General features: G+C 34.7%; 2 protein-coding genes across 2 annotated transcripts in view; one reads left to right on the forward strand and one right to left on the reverse strand.

Annotated features, from left to right (window-relative positions):
* SLC24A5 (solute carrier family 24 (sodium/potassium/calcium exchanger), member 5) overlaps positions 1-14748 on the forward strand; it is a 22313-nt gene extending 7565 nt beyond the window's left edge. Inside the window, exons 3-9 of the mRNA XM_008583562.1 lie at positions 6882-6965; positions 7060-7163; positions 7525-7625; positions 9028-9311; positions 11437-11643; positions 13580-13681; positions 14177-14748. Of these exons, the coding sequence (XP_008581784.1) occupies positions 6882-6965; positions 7060-7163; positions 7525-7625; positions 9028-9311; positions 11437-11643; positions 13580-13681; positions 14177-14499 (1205 nt within the window). The 3' untranslated portion in view covers positions 14500-14748. The remainder of the gene's footprint in view (positions 1-6881; positions 6966-7059; positions 7164-7524; positions 7626-9027; positions 9312-11436; positions 11644-13579; positions 13682-14176) is intronic.
* Positions 14749-14845: 97 nt separating this feature from the next.
* MYEF2 (myelin expression factor 2) overlaps positions 14846-16431 on the reverse strand; it is a 35269-nt gene continuing 33683 nt past the window's right edge. Inside the window, exon 18 of the mRNA XM_008583564.1 lies at positions 14846-15249. Coding sequence (XP_008581786.1) covers positions 15086-15249 — 164 coding nt within the window. The 3' untranslated portion in view covers positions 14846-15085. The remainder of the gene's footprint in view (positions 15250-16431) is intronic.

Here is a 16431-nt window from a genome sequence, read left to right on the forward strand (position 1 = left end):
TGGGCCCCCCCCCCCCCAAAAATTTTTTTTTTTTTTTTTTTTTTTTTTTTTTTTTTTTTTTTAAAGATGACCGGTAAGGGGATCTTAACCCTCGACTTGGTGTTGTCAGCACCATGCTCAGCCAGTGAGCCAACCGGCCATCCGTATATGGGATCCGAACCTGGGGCCTCGGTGTTATCAGCACCACACTCTCCCGAGTGAGCCACGGGCCGGCCCCCAAAAGTGTTTTATCCTCTTTGTTTTTCTTTTTTCTCTGATCTAAATTGTGGTCTCCTTGGATTGCACCTAAACCTATGCCAGGCATATGGATCTAAATAAGTGCTAGTCTATATACTACCAAAATGCTATTGCAGGAATAAGCAATAATGATGAAAATAATGAAAAAACTATGTATGAATCTCTGCACTTCACCCACACAGATAGCCCAAAGAGCAGTTTTTCAATGTCAAAAAGATCTAGGTTCCCATCCCACCTCTGCAATTACTACCTGCAATTATGAGACCTTGGGCAAGTTATGGAGCCAAATCTCAGGTAATTGTGAGGTGTGGAGGTAAAGTGTAGGCTAAGCGCAGGTGGAATTCCACTGTAATATTATATCTGTTAGATTAGAGGTGGGGAGAGTCCTTTCCAGTAGTATATGGCCTTTAAAGCAGTATATGGAATTATACAGAATACATTATACAGAATTCATTCTTTCACAGCTCAGACAAAACATGAGGTGGTAAATATAAAGTAATCAAATTGTTTTTATTTATTGTTAAGAACACCACAGAGCATATACACATACAGTTACATGTTGTTGGGAGGCTAGGCATTTATTCCAATGAAGCTGATTTTACTAAAAATACTTCTAGAAACACATTTGAATTTTAGAACCAGTTTTGCAAACAATAAAAAATATAATACTCTGCTGTCACATTTTATTTTGTACCCTAAATAGAATTACTCAACATGACTACTCACCTTAGTCTCTACAAATAAATCTAAATGACTTTTGTTTCCAAAACTCTAATCCAATCACAAAATTCAAAAATTGGCAAACTTTTTAAAATTGTGCCAGAGGACACCAATTTGCATATAGCCTATGGTTGTAACTATATTAAAATGTGCATTGTGAAAAGGACTGAAAATACATTAAAATGGTTACAATACAATGCTAAAAGTATAAGTGACTCTTCCTCCCTCTATTTTTGCCCTCCATCTTTTTAATTTTTAATAATGTGGGGTTTGGGGTTTTAAATATAAGAGGAACTTAATTAACAATAAGAATTGGGATGGAGTCTTAAGGCTTAGAATTTATATTCTACATTTTAAGTAAACATTGAAAAAATTAGGAGATACTTTAAAGACTGTGTGGTCTTACACTCCTTTTTATTGATGGCAAAATATGAGGCTTATCTAAATGACTTATCTAAAGGCTCATATCAAGTTACTGTCAGGGCCGGAATCCAGGTCTTGGTTTTAGTTTCATATTCTTCCTACTACATTTTCAAAAACTTATAAACTTTCTAACATGGCATCACAGAAGAGAATACACTTAAGAAAAAGTCTGATGAATTTTCATAATCAGCTCATTACCATGAAGTTGCACTTTAGATAAACAATGTGTTGGCACCCAAACCTATAGAGAAAACTCACCTTGAATATTTCTACTATATTTTGAAGGAAATGTAATTATTCCTATACAGTAATAAAGAAAAAAAGAGTAATAACTATGGAGGGAAAAAAAAAAAAAAAAACAGAACAATTTATCTTAAACTATAGCAGAGAGAAAGTCTGCCCAAAAGGTCAGAGAAGACAAAGCCAATCTATTCTAAAGTTCAAAAGTATAAACCATTTTACAAAATATTCTTAGAACCTTAAGATATAACTTCTTAAGTATCTTTGAAGTTTTATACATCTATCTATACAGAATCTTTCCTTTCATAATTCAATTACAGCCCAGTGAATAGCAGCAACCTTTATTCTTACTGCCTTTTGATACTGAAATTCTCAAGGGCCACCTATTTTCCTACCTTGCAAACAGTCTAGCAGATCACCTTTTATCTCCCTTAAGAATGAATTTTTTTTTCTTTTTCTTTTTTTTTATTGAATCATAATTGATTATACATATTTTCGGGGTTAAATGTTGACATATGTTGATAAATCAATATTACTAGTATATATATTGTTACAAATTGTACTTATTCTTTATGCCCCTTGACCAATCTCTCCCCATCCCTCTCTCCCTCCCCGCTCCCACCTCTCATAACCCTAGAATGCTTCTCTCCCTCTGAAAGAGTAATGGTTACTCTCTTGATTTGTTGCCTAGATGATCTGTCCAATGCTGAGAGGTGTGATCAGGTCCCTCAAAATTATCACAGAGCAGATGCTTCTTCTGTCACTCTGGAATGGGCTTTGTGGAGAGACATCCTCTTCTTTTCTTTGATCTCTGCTGGTGACTCTCCTTGTGTCAATGCACTCCAGTGGCTGGTGGACCACCTGTGTGGTGGTTGTGACGTCTAGCCACTTTTGCAGCAGCCGTGGTTACTGTGGTGGCTGTGGTGGGCCACCCACATGAGGGTGATGTTTATGGCATGCTCCTTATCATTGGCGGTATGCCTGGCTGTGGGGTAGGCCCAGTCCCGGCTCCATACCTCAGGCCCCCCAAGCTGGCCCTGAGGCTCTGGTGGTGTGCCTGGGCCAGAACTAATTTTTTTTCCTTTGCTTACTTCTAAAATGGGGGAACTTCCTGTGGGAATCAGTACTTGAGTTGTGTGGTTGAGCTAAATTCTGCTTTGTTGCTGTTTCTCTAGGGAAGGATTTTTGTGCAGCTTAAGGTTTAATGGTTGACCTTATAGGTACTTCTGGCTCTCCAGAGACCTGGTGCACTTGGGTTCTGTAGACACTCTGATCTGGGCCTGAGTCTTTTCATCAAACTGTACCCCATGCAATTCTATATTCCTGACCAGTCTCCACTGAATGGTCCTGTGCTGACTGGAGGGCAGATCAGCTTTCCTAGCTGTTCCCCAGTGTTCCCCCAGTGGGTCTGTCACCCCCACTGCCAGTGCTGCAAGCACTTCCCATGAGACGGGCCATGCACCAGTCCCTTGCGATGACTCGCTGGCCTCTGAGAGGCTCCTTTTTTTCAGTTGTTGTGGCTCCTCGCTCCTGTGTGGGTCCACGGGAACCCTATTAGTGGTCTTGCTGTCCTAGGGGCCACCAAGGACTTCTCCCCTACCACCTCCAAGCCACTCCATCTGAAGGGTGCAGCTACAGCTTCTGCCATCTCCTGCTCCATGCACTCAGCAGTTCTAGCCTTAAAGCAGCCGTGGACTGAAAGACTCCAACCAGTTTTTTCTTTCTCTCATCATGGCTTCTCCCCCTTCATGAACTCCGTAGATCTCTCCTCCTCTTCCCCTGAGCTCTAGTGGCCCCAGCTTGGCTGTCATTGCTTTCTTATAGTTGTAAATTGGTTGGTTTGTGGAAGAGAGTGATGCTGGGGACCATCTATTCCACCATCTTGACTGCAAATTCAAGAACGAATTTTTCTAATGAAGCATTCTTCAGCTAGTGTTAAACAAAGATTAGTTAGTCTTTAGCTGCACCAATTTGGGACAGTTACTTCAAGATAAAGCATTCTTTTCTTTCTAAATTTCTTCCACATATTATCTAGCCCTGATTTGATTTGGGAAGACAGTTTATGATAATACTCAATAGGATTAAATTTATAAATTCTCTGGAATATGCTAAAAAACTTCCAAAGTTTTCATGACTTCCAGTTACTATTTTTTCCCCTAGGAAAGAATGGACTGGAGGTGGTTATGGTGCCAGTACCACAAAGCAGGGAAGAAAAATAATTCAGTCAACCCACTAGGCTATAATTGGCCTGCCTAAGTACCACTCTTATATTGGGTTTCTGTGGTGAAACAGAAACTGTTGGACTCAGAATCAATAAATTCAGGATTTATGCCCTAACTTCCCACATTTAAGATCCTTACTATCCATGTGGCTTTGAGTTACTTTACCTCCTGGACCTGCTTCTTTATCTGTAAAATAGAATACCACAATTCATATCTGAGAATAGTTGATATTAATCTATTATGTATATGAAAGTGAATTGCATACCATGAAAGGTAACATTTACTTCATTACTAAAATGAAAAAATAAAAAGTAAATCATGGAGGAGCTTTATCTTTTTGTTCTCTTTTTAAATTTTATGGCCAGTGGTCTTACAATACATCAGAGTTTTAATAAGCATATATATATATATATATTGGGGTGAGTATATACACACACACTGGTTAGAGTGATTATACATATATATATGTATATATGTACATAATCACTCCAACCAGTAAAAGAAATGCTATGAAATGTAAGCTACATGAATCATCACCTCTCTCCCCTCATTAGTCACTTCAGGTAGATGTTTATGGAGTAACGTGACCAAAAGCAAACAGTGAGGAATGGAAGAGTGGGCCTGGATTAGGTAATTCCAAATATCCTGAGAGAAATTTTCACAGTGGCTTACTTGTTGGCAAAATAGCTCAGTCTAGAGCTGGTTGGGCCTCTGAGACTAAATAACCCCAAAAGGTAAAATTAATGACTGGGGCTGGTATCATCAGCAAGCATATCTTTCAGAATAAAAACCAAAGTCCTTACTAGAATCCCCAAGGCCTTATGTGATCTGCCTATTACCTTTAATCTCATCACTGTTCTCCCTTCACACTTTTGTTTCATGAACGCACAGGCCAGTTTCCACCTTATAGCTTTTGCATACATTTACTCTGCCCAGAATACTCTTACCCCAGTTATATGAGTGACTAGCTCCCCTTACTCCAAGGTCTTTAGTTACCTTCTAAATTAAGTCCTTTTTGGTTATTCAATCTAAAATTTCAACCCTTCTTCCATGACATTTTATACCTGCCCTCCCTGCTTTTACTCCTTGCTACTTATCTCTAACATAACACATATTTTGCTAATCTTGTGTTTCCTCCCACTAGAATTAAAGCTCCATGGGAGCAGGAATGTTCGTCTTATTTTTTTCATGGCCATATTCCTAGCATGTAAAAGAGAATCTAGCATAGTATGTACTCAATAATTATAACAGATACATGAACAGCTAGGTGATTATCTATTGCTGCTTAACAAGTCACCCCACAACTAGTGACTGAAAACAATAATCACTTTATTATCTCTCACAGTTTCGGGGATGTACTGGGCTCAGCCAGGTGGTTCTTTCTCAGGGTCTCCCATGCAGTTATAGTCAGAGGATGGATCTGGAATCATCTGAAAGCTTACTGTCTCACGCCTGGTACCTGAGCTGGGAAGATTCACACTTTGGGGACTGAAACAGCAGGGGTTCCTCAAGCATCTCTATTTCTATATGGGTTCTTTGTGAGGTCTCTCCAGTTTGGAGCTTCCAAAGTAGCAGGACTTATGTGGTGGCTTAGGGCTGTAAAGTAAATGTCTCAAGACAAGACTGAGGAGGTTGTATTGCCTTTTAAGTCACAGCTTTAGGAATATTATGCTCTGCCATAACCACGCTCTAACAGTCAAAGCAGTCACAAAGGTTCATTCAGGTTCAGGAGGGGGAGACAAACTCTACCTTTTTTTTTTTTTTTCCTTGACAGGGAACAAAAATGTTCTGGAAAAGTATGTAGGGTAGAAATATTGTAGATACTGTAAAATACAATCTGCCACACAAAGAAACAAAAAAGGAATCAGTAAGGTCAAAGGCCAATGTCCCAACACAGAGGTAGAGCTGAGAGCAGGCAACAGGTGATGGTTCCCACGGACAAGAAAGAATGAGAAAATATTGTCCACCTGTGACAGGGACGCAACCAAGCACACCAGAGTTTAAGGGTCTGGGAAGACTGAAGTGTCGAGAACCAATAGGTATAGTAAACAACAATAAACATCAACAAAAGATTACCACCAAGAGTCTTGAAAATCTGAATCTAGTTCTGACTTTGACACTAATTTTGAGACCTTGGATAGATAATCTAACGTCTAGCATGCTGTCTCCATTGGCTAGTTTTTAGTTTACCAGTAAAGCCTAGTTGGAGATTCCTGATGCAGCCTTGTCTCAGCCTTCCCAAAGCAAAGGCTTTCTGGTAAACTATTTCTTCAACATGGCTTTCTCTTTTCCTTCCCATAGTAGGTCCCTCAGCTCTAAAACTCAAAGGGCCAAAAATTTCTCAAGACTCTCATCCTGTCAGTCACTGAAGTTAATGGACTTGAATGCTTCTAAATCTGGAGAGTATACACAAACTATTTCAATAGTATTACAATATTTTCTTATATCTCCTACTCTAAAGCAAAGTTTTAACAGATCCATGTTTTAGATCAATAGACTACATTTATATAATATTTAATCTTACTTATTGGGCTTTTAGTTAACCATCTTCCTCTCATTTGTAATTAGACAAGGTTGAAATTGTGAATTTCTGAACAAGCTCCACTCAGCTTCATTTATGAATCTTAAAAACTACTAATACCCATTTTTTTCTTCTTTCAAGTTGGGTTAGAATTTGCAAATTATCTCTATTCATGCTGTCGCTACTCACCTACAAACTCTACAGCTAGAAAGGAATCTTTTCTGGGTTCCAAATGATCCCATTTCTTGGCACTCAGGATACTGAGTTGCAGCACAGTTCATTCCAATAGTCTCCTAGTCTCGTCACCATTTCCATAGAAACATTAGTAATGAATTCATAAAAAAAAGCAAAACACTGGGGTTCCTTTTTAACCTGCACATTTTACTTTTCCAACTGAAGTCAATATTTGGGGTTTTATGTGAAGAAGTAGCTTTGAATATCTATTGTATGTAGTTATAAAGACATACTCTTTCATTTTTCCTTTTACCAGGCATAACAATAATTTCATTTGTTTTCAGCCCTTGGATTGTCTCAGGATGTTGCAGGTGCAACTTTCATGGCAGCAGGTAGCTCAGCTCCTGAACTAGTTACTGCTTTCCTAGGTAAGTATTTCTCCTTATACTTTTTTGTTTACTCAATGTGATTTTTATTTTCTTCACATTATCACTAACTTAGCTACCACTATCCTGCTCATAGGTGTATTTATCACAAAGGGAGATATTGGCATTAGCACCATTCTTGGATCTGCAATTTATAATCTGCTGGGCATCTGTGCAGCCTGTGGCTTGCTCTCTAATGTGGTATGTAAGAAAACTTTATTCAACAAAATTTAGTGTCTTGACAAATTCTAAAAATAATTGTTTACAGTCTGAGAGGAACAACAAGGCACTAGTAATGTGTTCAATCAAATTTATTCATCAGTAGAAAACATGTATTCAATTTAAAGTTAACCCACAGATAGCTCTTGGTCAAATTTATGAAAGTCAGTGTAGGTGCAGAAACAAAACTTTTCTTTAAAATTTCTTTTTCTCTAAGCAATATGCAAAAGGTAACAATATTTAGCTACAAATATACAATTTTAGTATTGTACTAAACATTTTACTTGAAGAAGTTACACTGTAGTGGAAACAGGGAAACAGTAAATTAACTATCATTTTACAGGTTTCAATGCTATCATGTTGGCCCCTATTCAGAGACTGTGCAGCATATGCCATTAGTGTAGCAGCAGTTCTTGGCATAATATTTGACAACCAAGTTTACTGGTAAGCCTAAAATAATTGTTACTTTTATGTAAAACTCAATTACAGAGAAAACTTCATGAAATTCTGAAGGGTAAGCAATATTTATTTTTTTCAGAAATGTTATTTCAGTTACTTCTTCAATTATCTGAACTTCCACAACATATTCCGACTGGATCTCTGAGCTCATTTCCTCGTCACAATTGCTTGTTGGGCTCTTCTCACTACTTTGCAATTTCTTTTTGGTCACCTCATAGTCTTTTTCCTCTCACTAGTCACGTGAATGCCACTCTTCCTTCTCTCTGGCTGCCTATTCAGAAAGTTTCACAACTTCTGTTGTCCATTAAAGCCAACAGTTGGCTTTTTCTTCTACTGAGTATTGCTTACCTGGCCTTGTTTTGAAGTGGTCATGGTCACAAAAGATTGGAGAGAAAGTAAAGAAATTAGAGAAAGTAAAAGAAGTTTCTTTAAATTCCTACCAATTCTCTCTGATGATGCTCATTTAGCAGGACAAACTATCACATTCCTCTAAGAACCAACAATGTTTAGATTTCAATATTAAAAATTGTTTGCTTTCCCTGTGATCTCCCTGTGCCTGGCTGGTCCATGAAAATGAAAAAGGGGGTGACTTAGTGAACAGATACCAACTTTTTCAATTAATAACCACCAGGCATCTACAAGGTGTTTATCACCATGCTAGGCAGTGTAAGGGATTAAAAAAAATCCCTCACACTATGTGACACAGGTTGTACATCATACAACTTCCAGAAGACACCAGTAAAATAGAAAACAGAAGTAGGGAACAAGTATATAAGGAAACAGTTTTCAGTGCCTAAGGTGTACTCTTAATTTGAGAATATCTTTCTTTTCTTAATGAATACAAGCCAAATTCAGCTACATTAAAAACATTTTAAAATCTTAGTATAACAAACTGAAAAGCCCCAGCCAAAGCCTAACACATTCTGAATGATATTTTACAACAAAGTTCCTATATTAGAAAATTTGAATGGACATAGTTGAAATGAATCACCAGATACTATTTCCTTTTATAATTATTATATATCGGGGGGAATGTATTATGCCAATGAACCAGAAATGCCCATCACTAATCATTAGTTTTACTTTTATTTTGGAACACTCCAATAATTATATTCAAGACATATTTTTATGCCTACCATTTGGAAGAACTCTACAAATGAAGACAAAGAATTTATAGTATTTTAAATATAGAAAGAAGTATTGGGTTCTTATCTATAAATTTATAATAATGCTGTAACCAAGTATGAACAAATCTACAAAAATATCTAGAAACCTTTGATTGCTCAAATGCTGCTTTTGTTAGAAAATTATTAGATATTGCCCAAAAGCTATTAACTTCTAAAATGGCTTTTTCATTTAAAAACACAAATTTCTCCTTAATTTATAGGTATGAAGCAACTTTTCTGCTTTTGATATATGGATTATATGTTTTGGTACTGTGTTTTGACATTAAAATTAACCAGTATATTATAAAGAAATGCAGTCCTTGCTGCACTTGTCTTGCCAAAGCTATGGAGGACAGAAGTGAACAACAGCCACTGATAGGATGGGAAGATGAGGTTCAACCATTCATTCGTCGGCAATCAAGAACTGATAGTGGAATATTTTATGAGGATTCTGGCTACTCCCAGCTTTCTATAAGTTTACATGGCCTTGGTCAGGTTTCTGAAGGTAATAGCTATATCCTGCCCATTATTAAGCTTATTCACTAGAAAAACTTAAGAATCTCATTTCAATTCAGCAATTATTGTGAACTTGTTATGTAAAAGACACCATAGAGATTCAGAGATGATAAAGAAGTCCCTACTCTTAAGAAGCTTCCAATATTGTATGGGAAAAGAAAATACAAAATAGCTAAAATATGAACGTTTAAGTACCATAAAGAGCTAAAGAAATAAAGTGTAACTATGGTTCATAAATGAGACAAATTGTATAAAATTTGGTGAGGATAGTTAGATAGATTATCACAAAGAAGGGAACATTTAAACTGAGTCTGCTGGACAGATAGGATTTTAACTAATGACCTGTTATGACAAATAAGTAACAGCTACTTAAGTCTTTATTAGGTAAATGATGCAGAGATAAGAGTAAAGTACAGAGACTATGGATTGAGGCCAAGCAAACAACGTTAGCAAAAGACCTGTTCAAGTACCAGCATAACTAGAGAACAGTATATGCATATTGAGGAAGCAGAGGAATGGTGGATAGAAAAGAATAGGATAGGAAGAGTCTTAAATGCCAGTGTAAGAATCTTAGAAGTTTTGTGAGGAGTAAAATTATTAGAACTGAAAATTATTAGAACTATTTTAGAAATACTACCCTGAAATAATGTTTATAGAAGAACTGAAATATGAGGTAAGAGACAGGGAAGTCTGTAAGAGGCTATTACAACAGCTGAAGTGTTTACTAGATGCCTAGACAGAGTGAAGGCAGTGGAAATGAAAGAGAACAGATGGGAAATAATACAGAGGAAGCATCATCACGAAGACTCGGCAACTACATGGGGCCAGAAAAGGGAGCAAAGACAACTCCACGGTTTTGACCTTGACTAAGAAAAAGGAAATACCACTTATAAAAACTGGGTATTCAGGAAAAGGAATTGGTTTGGAGGAAAAGAAAGAAGGAAACAGTTGAGGTTTAAACACATCATTTGAAGCAGTAGCAACACATTTAGATGAATATGTTCAGTAGGAAGCCAAATTAAGCTATGGACAAAAATATAAGTCCATGGGCTATTTATTTATAAAGCAGTTGTATAAAACAGACTCTAATTTTAACTAAGTGCATTAGGAAGGGAACTTATTCTCACTTACTACTTAAATTAAAGCATGATTCCCCTTCTTACAAAAATTATAGTTTCTAATCTTTCAAGTATAAGAGGTATGTGTCTCTAAGTTTTATAACAAGCAATTCAAAAGAACCACTCCAAATTATTTTATTACACTAAAATTATATCTAATATTACATAATGGCGTATTGGTTGAAGCTTGGCAAACTTCTTTATGAGTTATTTTACTAGCATTAGTTGTAATGTGTTTTGATCCAATATGAGTATATTATTTTATAAATGCCATATAAATTTTAAACAATTTTAAAGAGAATTCTTATTTTTATCCAATATTATCCTTGTCCTCAACTAATTTAAAACACGTTAAAGAATATACTCAAATGTTGTAAGTTACATCATAGATATATATTAGTTCCTATTTTCTTGAGGTTTTTTCTTAAGAATTGTGGTGAAGTCTGATAATAAAAGAAAGTAATAAAACTGGCCAAATAAGCATTTACAATAAGAATTAGAATGATATATGCAACTTAACAAAAAAATGTTATAATTATTTTATAATCCTAAATTATGCATTATCTGATACATAGGGCAAGCCAAAGGTATCATCAATACTGGGAAGTGCAGGCAATTGGAAGTAGCTAGGGTAAAAGCAAGGTTAATCCCATAAGCAAAAAGTTACTGAAGACAATCCACACTGTAGAAAACCAAGAGATGTCCAATTGTCACTTCATAAACACCACTTCGACATATTTAGGGAATGGCCCAAGGCATTCTGATAGATTTAAGGCCTCAAATCAAGAAATACTATCACATCTTACACTGTCTGCCCTAAAGTTCAAATTAGTTTCTTTTTGCCAGCAATATCAGTAATGAAGTATTCAAACATTTTAAATAGCCTTTTAAAAACTGATACAGCTAATTTATTTCAATATAGCTTTCTAAATGGGCATTTCTAACTTAATTGGCCATTTAGGAAAACTCAATATTGTTTCATTTTTTCCACAACAGATCCACCAAGTGTTTTCAACATGCCTGAAGCAGACTTAAAAAGAATTTTTTGGGTATTATCCCTTCCTATTATTACACTACTTTTTCTAACCACACCAGATTGTAGAAGAAAGTTTTGGAAAAACTACTTTGTGATAACCTTTTTCATGTCTGCACTATGGATATCTGTATTTACATATATCCTGGTTTGGATGGTCACAATAACTGGTATGTATTTTATAGTACGATAGCACAATTTAAAGTTAAAATAATTTCATGTAAGAACAAATTACATATGTTCATTTAAAGTAGTCCAACTAGGGAGCAAATGTCTTTTTCAGCGAAACTAAAGATTAGTGCTATTTCCAAAAAGATTATTAATATAACAACAAGATCATTCAGGCTTTGTGAGTGGCATATTACATTTCAACTATATTCTCATTATTATATAACCTGGGGTATAATTCAAAGGATCATCTTATAAAAGAAATCAAATTCACAGGATGTGTTCCTATTATGCTAATAATTAAATCGCATTGCATGGGATCCAAAACAAACTCTTTACATTGAATTTCATTCCATTATGAAAAAGAGCAAGGAGGCAGTGTTTTGGGAAAACAATGGGTGCTCACTGTTTTACTGGATTATATTCCTTTTCAATATGGCAACATAAACATACTATAAAACAAGTGAAAGGGTATAAAATAAGTTTTATTTTAGGTTTCTACTACCTTTATGATTAAGACATCTATTACTGCTTGACTATAAACCACTCTAGTCCTCAAACAAAAAAATATATACAAAAAAATCAGAAATTTTTCTCAAAAGGTTAACCTGAATTGACATATCACAGGTGAACAAACTACCACCTATATACCAAAATCACCTGGCCTGTTTTTATTAGTGAAGTTATTCTGAACACAGTCAGGCCCATTCATTTGCACATTATCTATGACTGCTTTTACAGTACATTGGCAGAGCTAAATAATTGCAACAGAGACCACATAGCCTACGAAGCCAAAATAATTATTCTCTGGCCCTTCACACAAAAAAACTTCCTGACCCCTGACTTTTCCAAATTTTCCCTTACTTTTTCCAAATACACAAGTCTTAAAATAGTATACTAGTAAAAAGCGGAGTATTTCTTTTTTTAATGATGAAAAACTCCAACTAGCTTGCATATTAAATTTACCCAAAGTTCCTCAGTCAGAACACATTTGATATAGGAGAATAGGAAGAAAGCAAAATCAAATAATAGATCACAAAACAGCCCCCAAGATGATAAATATTAGTGTTATTTATGTACATATGAACTCTACCAAAGCCAGTAGCAAAAATTAACAACCAATTCCAATTCCAGTATCAATATATAAGCATGCAATAAATAAGCTACTTTCCAGCTATGTTCTTTTCATTGACATTTTAAGAAAAAAAAATAATGAAAAATATTCTAAACCAAGTTTTCAATAACAACATTTAAAAGAGCAGTTACATGTCCTTTTTTTTTTTTTTTTTTAAACTTCCCTCTGGTTCTGTTTCCCAGAATGAATGCATGTCTGAAAAATGTTGAAATGACATCAAACTTAACAGAAGTATTAATAAATTGGGACCATATGTTAGAAAGACTCAAGTAGGAAACAAACAGGTTTTGTTTTACTCAGATTTACGACTTTGCAAAAAAAAAAACACGAAATTAAGGTATATCACTAATGTAGGACATAATAAAATTTACACATGTTAACACAATAATAGCTTAAAAATAACTATAAATAATTTGCTTAACTCTGACTACTTTTAGTTAAAAAAAAAAAAAAAGAAAAGAAAACTATCAGTCTTACTGGCATACATTCAACAATAGTCCTGATGAGATTAACGGTGGACATCTACAACTTCTATAAAAATACCAAATATTTCTCACTGGTAGAATTTCAGCTCTTAAATATCTTTGGATACTGTCATTAAAAATCTGTGCCACCTGGGTTACCCAAATTACCAACCCAATTCCAATATTTTGCTAGCTAAAAACTAAGTGAGCACATATTGGTCCTGAAATCTAAATATGCCTATTATATTTTTGTTCAGGGAGGAAATACATGAAATATCTGCAGAGAATGGTTAGTAAATCTATAAGATTTATAATTTGTAATGTCTATATCTATTACAGGGGAAACACTAGAAATTCCAGATACAGTAATGGGCCTTACTTTATTAGCAGCAGGAACAAGCATACCAGACACAATTACAAGTGTGTTGGTTGCAAGAAAAGGTAAGAACTAGGTCCCTCAAACTGCAATGCCCATTCTTCAAGCCTGGCTGAAATACACTGAGTAAAGACAGCTTTAAAATATTTATTTCCTCAGTAGCATACTTTGAAGAAAAAGAAAAGTGACACAAGTAGAAAAGTTTACTATTTAATAGCAGATTAATTTAACTCAACCTAATCCCCCAAATAGTATTCATCTGAAATGTGTATTAAATAGTAGTTAACCATGTTAAATTAGAATGAAAAGCAATGAGTAAGCTACATACCTTATTGAAAAATGGTTTAATAAATAAAGATAATTATTATTAAATAAATGTTAAGACTTAAATACTAACCCAAGAAAAATTTAAAAATACAAATTCAGTAAGACTTTTGCTCTAATAACAATTTTCCAAAACCAACCAACAAAGAAAGTATCCAGTGTTTTTTTCTTATGAAGATCATTAATAAAATACAGTATTGGTATGCACATTTTAACAACATGCTCTTCTTTTGCAGGTAAAGGCGATATGGCTATGTCTAACATCGTGGGATCTAATGTGTTTGATATGCTATGCCTAGGTGTTCCATGGTTTATTAAAACTGCATTAATAAATGCATCATCTCCTGTAGAAGTGAACAGCAGAGGACTAACTTACATAACCATCTTTCTCAACATTTCAATTATTTTTCTTTTTTTAGCAGTTCATTTCAATGGCTGGAAATTAGATAGAAAGTTGGGAGTAGTCTGCCTATTATTATACTTGGGGCTTGCAACATTATCAGTTCTATATGAACTTGGAATTATTGGAAATAATAAAATAAGGGGCTGTGGAGAATGATATTATTAATAGTATTATATGGAAAATGTTAATGGTAAGAAGGGGCAGAAAAGGAAAAATCCATTTCTTCATTTAAATCAAATAAAAAACATCCTGAACTTTAGAATATAAAACTTACTTACAGTAATTCTTTATCATCAAAGAAAAGTAATTTAAAACAAACTCAAATCACCTCCTAATTGGTCTGAGCCTTTTCTTTTCATGGACAATTACATATTATAAAACAGAAGTTTTGAAAAAACCATCTATGTTTCACCTTATAATAAGTTGAGAAAGTTGGGGAAACTAGAACAAACAAATCCCACTATGTAGTACTGAAAACAACAACAAGAAAATGGCTTATTTCATTAAAAACAGTATAACCATTCATTTAAACTGAATGACCAGACTTGCTGTCTTTAAAAACCCAAACTTCAGATTAACAAAAAATACAGTATATTTTAAACATTATACTGCTAAAAGCTGGTGGGAGTTTTAGAAGTTCATTTTTACAGGTTTTATAAGCATACAGTATTACTAAAAAATTGACTTTTACTAGGAGATTCAACAAAACAGATGTACGAATGTTCCAACTGTGGTTTAGAAATTATGCATTACGATCCAAGCGAACATCAATTTCTCTGCCACTGATTTTTATACCATTCATTATCCTGCAGGCTTTTTCAGCTGATTCTGGGGAGTCAAATCTGACCGTTCCACAGCCTTTTGACTTTCCATTCTCCATTTTTATTTCTGCAAACATTACATGACCTAAAAAAGAAAAGTTATAGAATTACTAGTTGTTTTAAATGGGTTCCATTACACTATACAGGTTTGAAATTCCTCATAACCAATAAAGTAATTAGTTAAAAACATTAACATTAATGATTTAAAAATAGTGAATCATACAAGGGGTCTTCAAAAAGTTGATGGAAAGATTCATACTATCTTTTAATTCTATTTTTCCACAAATTTTTTCAAGTACCCTCATATAACCATCATTCTAATCATTTTATATTCTGAAAATACAATTCATGTAAAATAATAAATATATACACATTAGAATATACAAAATTAGAATCAGGAGAAACTTGCTTAGAATTTAATATATTTTATTTATGTTAAGTCCCTAATTTCCAAAGTGAATTTTATAGCAATAAGGCAAGCCAGCATGAAATGCCACTAATTCACCATGCCCCATAACAAACTTACACATTTAAACAAAATTACTTTTAAAATAAGTGGTTGCTTACTATCCAGTCTCCCTAATCTCACTTCCTTCCCTTCTATCCTCATTTCACTCCTTCATCCTCTACAAATAAGAGCAACTGCCCAGAAATGTAATTTTTATCAGGCCACAAAGGGCCCCACTAATTCTGCTCTTCAACTACAGTTCCAAAGCTGTTTATTCAATATCACAATCTGAACTCACAGCCTAAGAAAGGCACAAAATATGTTAGGGATATGGTCATGGAGAGATAGCATAAATTTAAATCGATAAAGGTAAAAACAGTGATGTTAAAAGCACAAAGGAGAACCATAGGGAAGCTTCCAGAAGGAGGACGAAAACCAGACAATTGTTCCTTATACAGTTAATATCATTGCTAACTCTAGAAGTATTTGAAGTAAATCAATATCAATATTATTAAATCAATATTATTAAAATACAATATGGCCATTAATATCCACCATCTAAACCAGAATACTTCTGAGAGTAAAAGGGGGAGTTATTAATAACTGCACACAAATAAAAGATGTAAAGTGAGACTACCTTCAGGCAAACTGGGATGTAGGATTACCGAAACCAAACAGATCATAAATTTAGGGTATGACTACTTACCATAATATTTCCCTTCCTTGTAGATGTACATGTCAAAACAAATCAAGCTAGAGGACTTCAAATATTATAGTTGCCAGATCACTATGGGCTAATTTTAGTCTGGCAGCTAAATC

The sequence above is a fragment of the Galeopterus variegatus genome, unplaced genomic scaffold (assembly GCF_000696425.1).
Source record: "Galeopterus variegatus unplaced genomic scaffold, G_variegatus-3.0.2 Scaffold2966, whole genome shotgun sequence".
Lineage (NCBI taxonomy): Eukaryota > Metazoa > Chordata > Mammalia > Dermoptera > Cynocephalidae > Galeopterus > Galeopterus variegatus.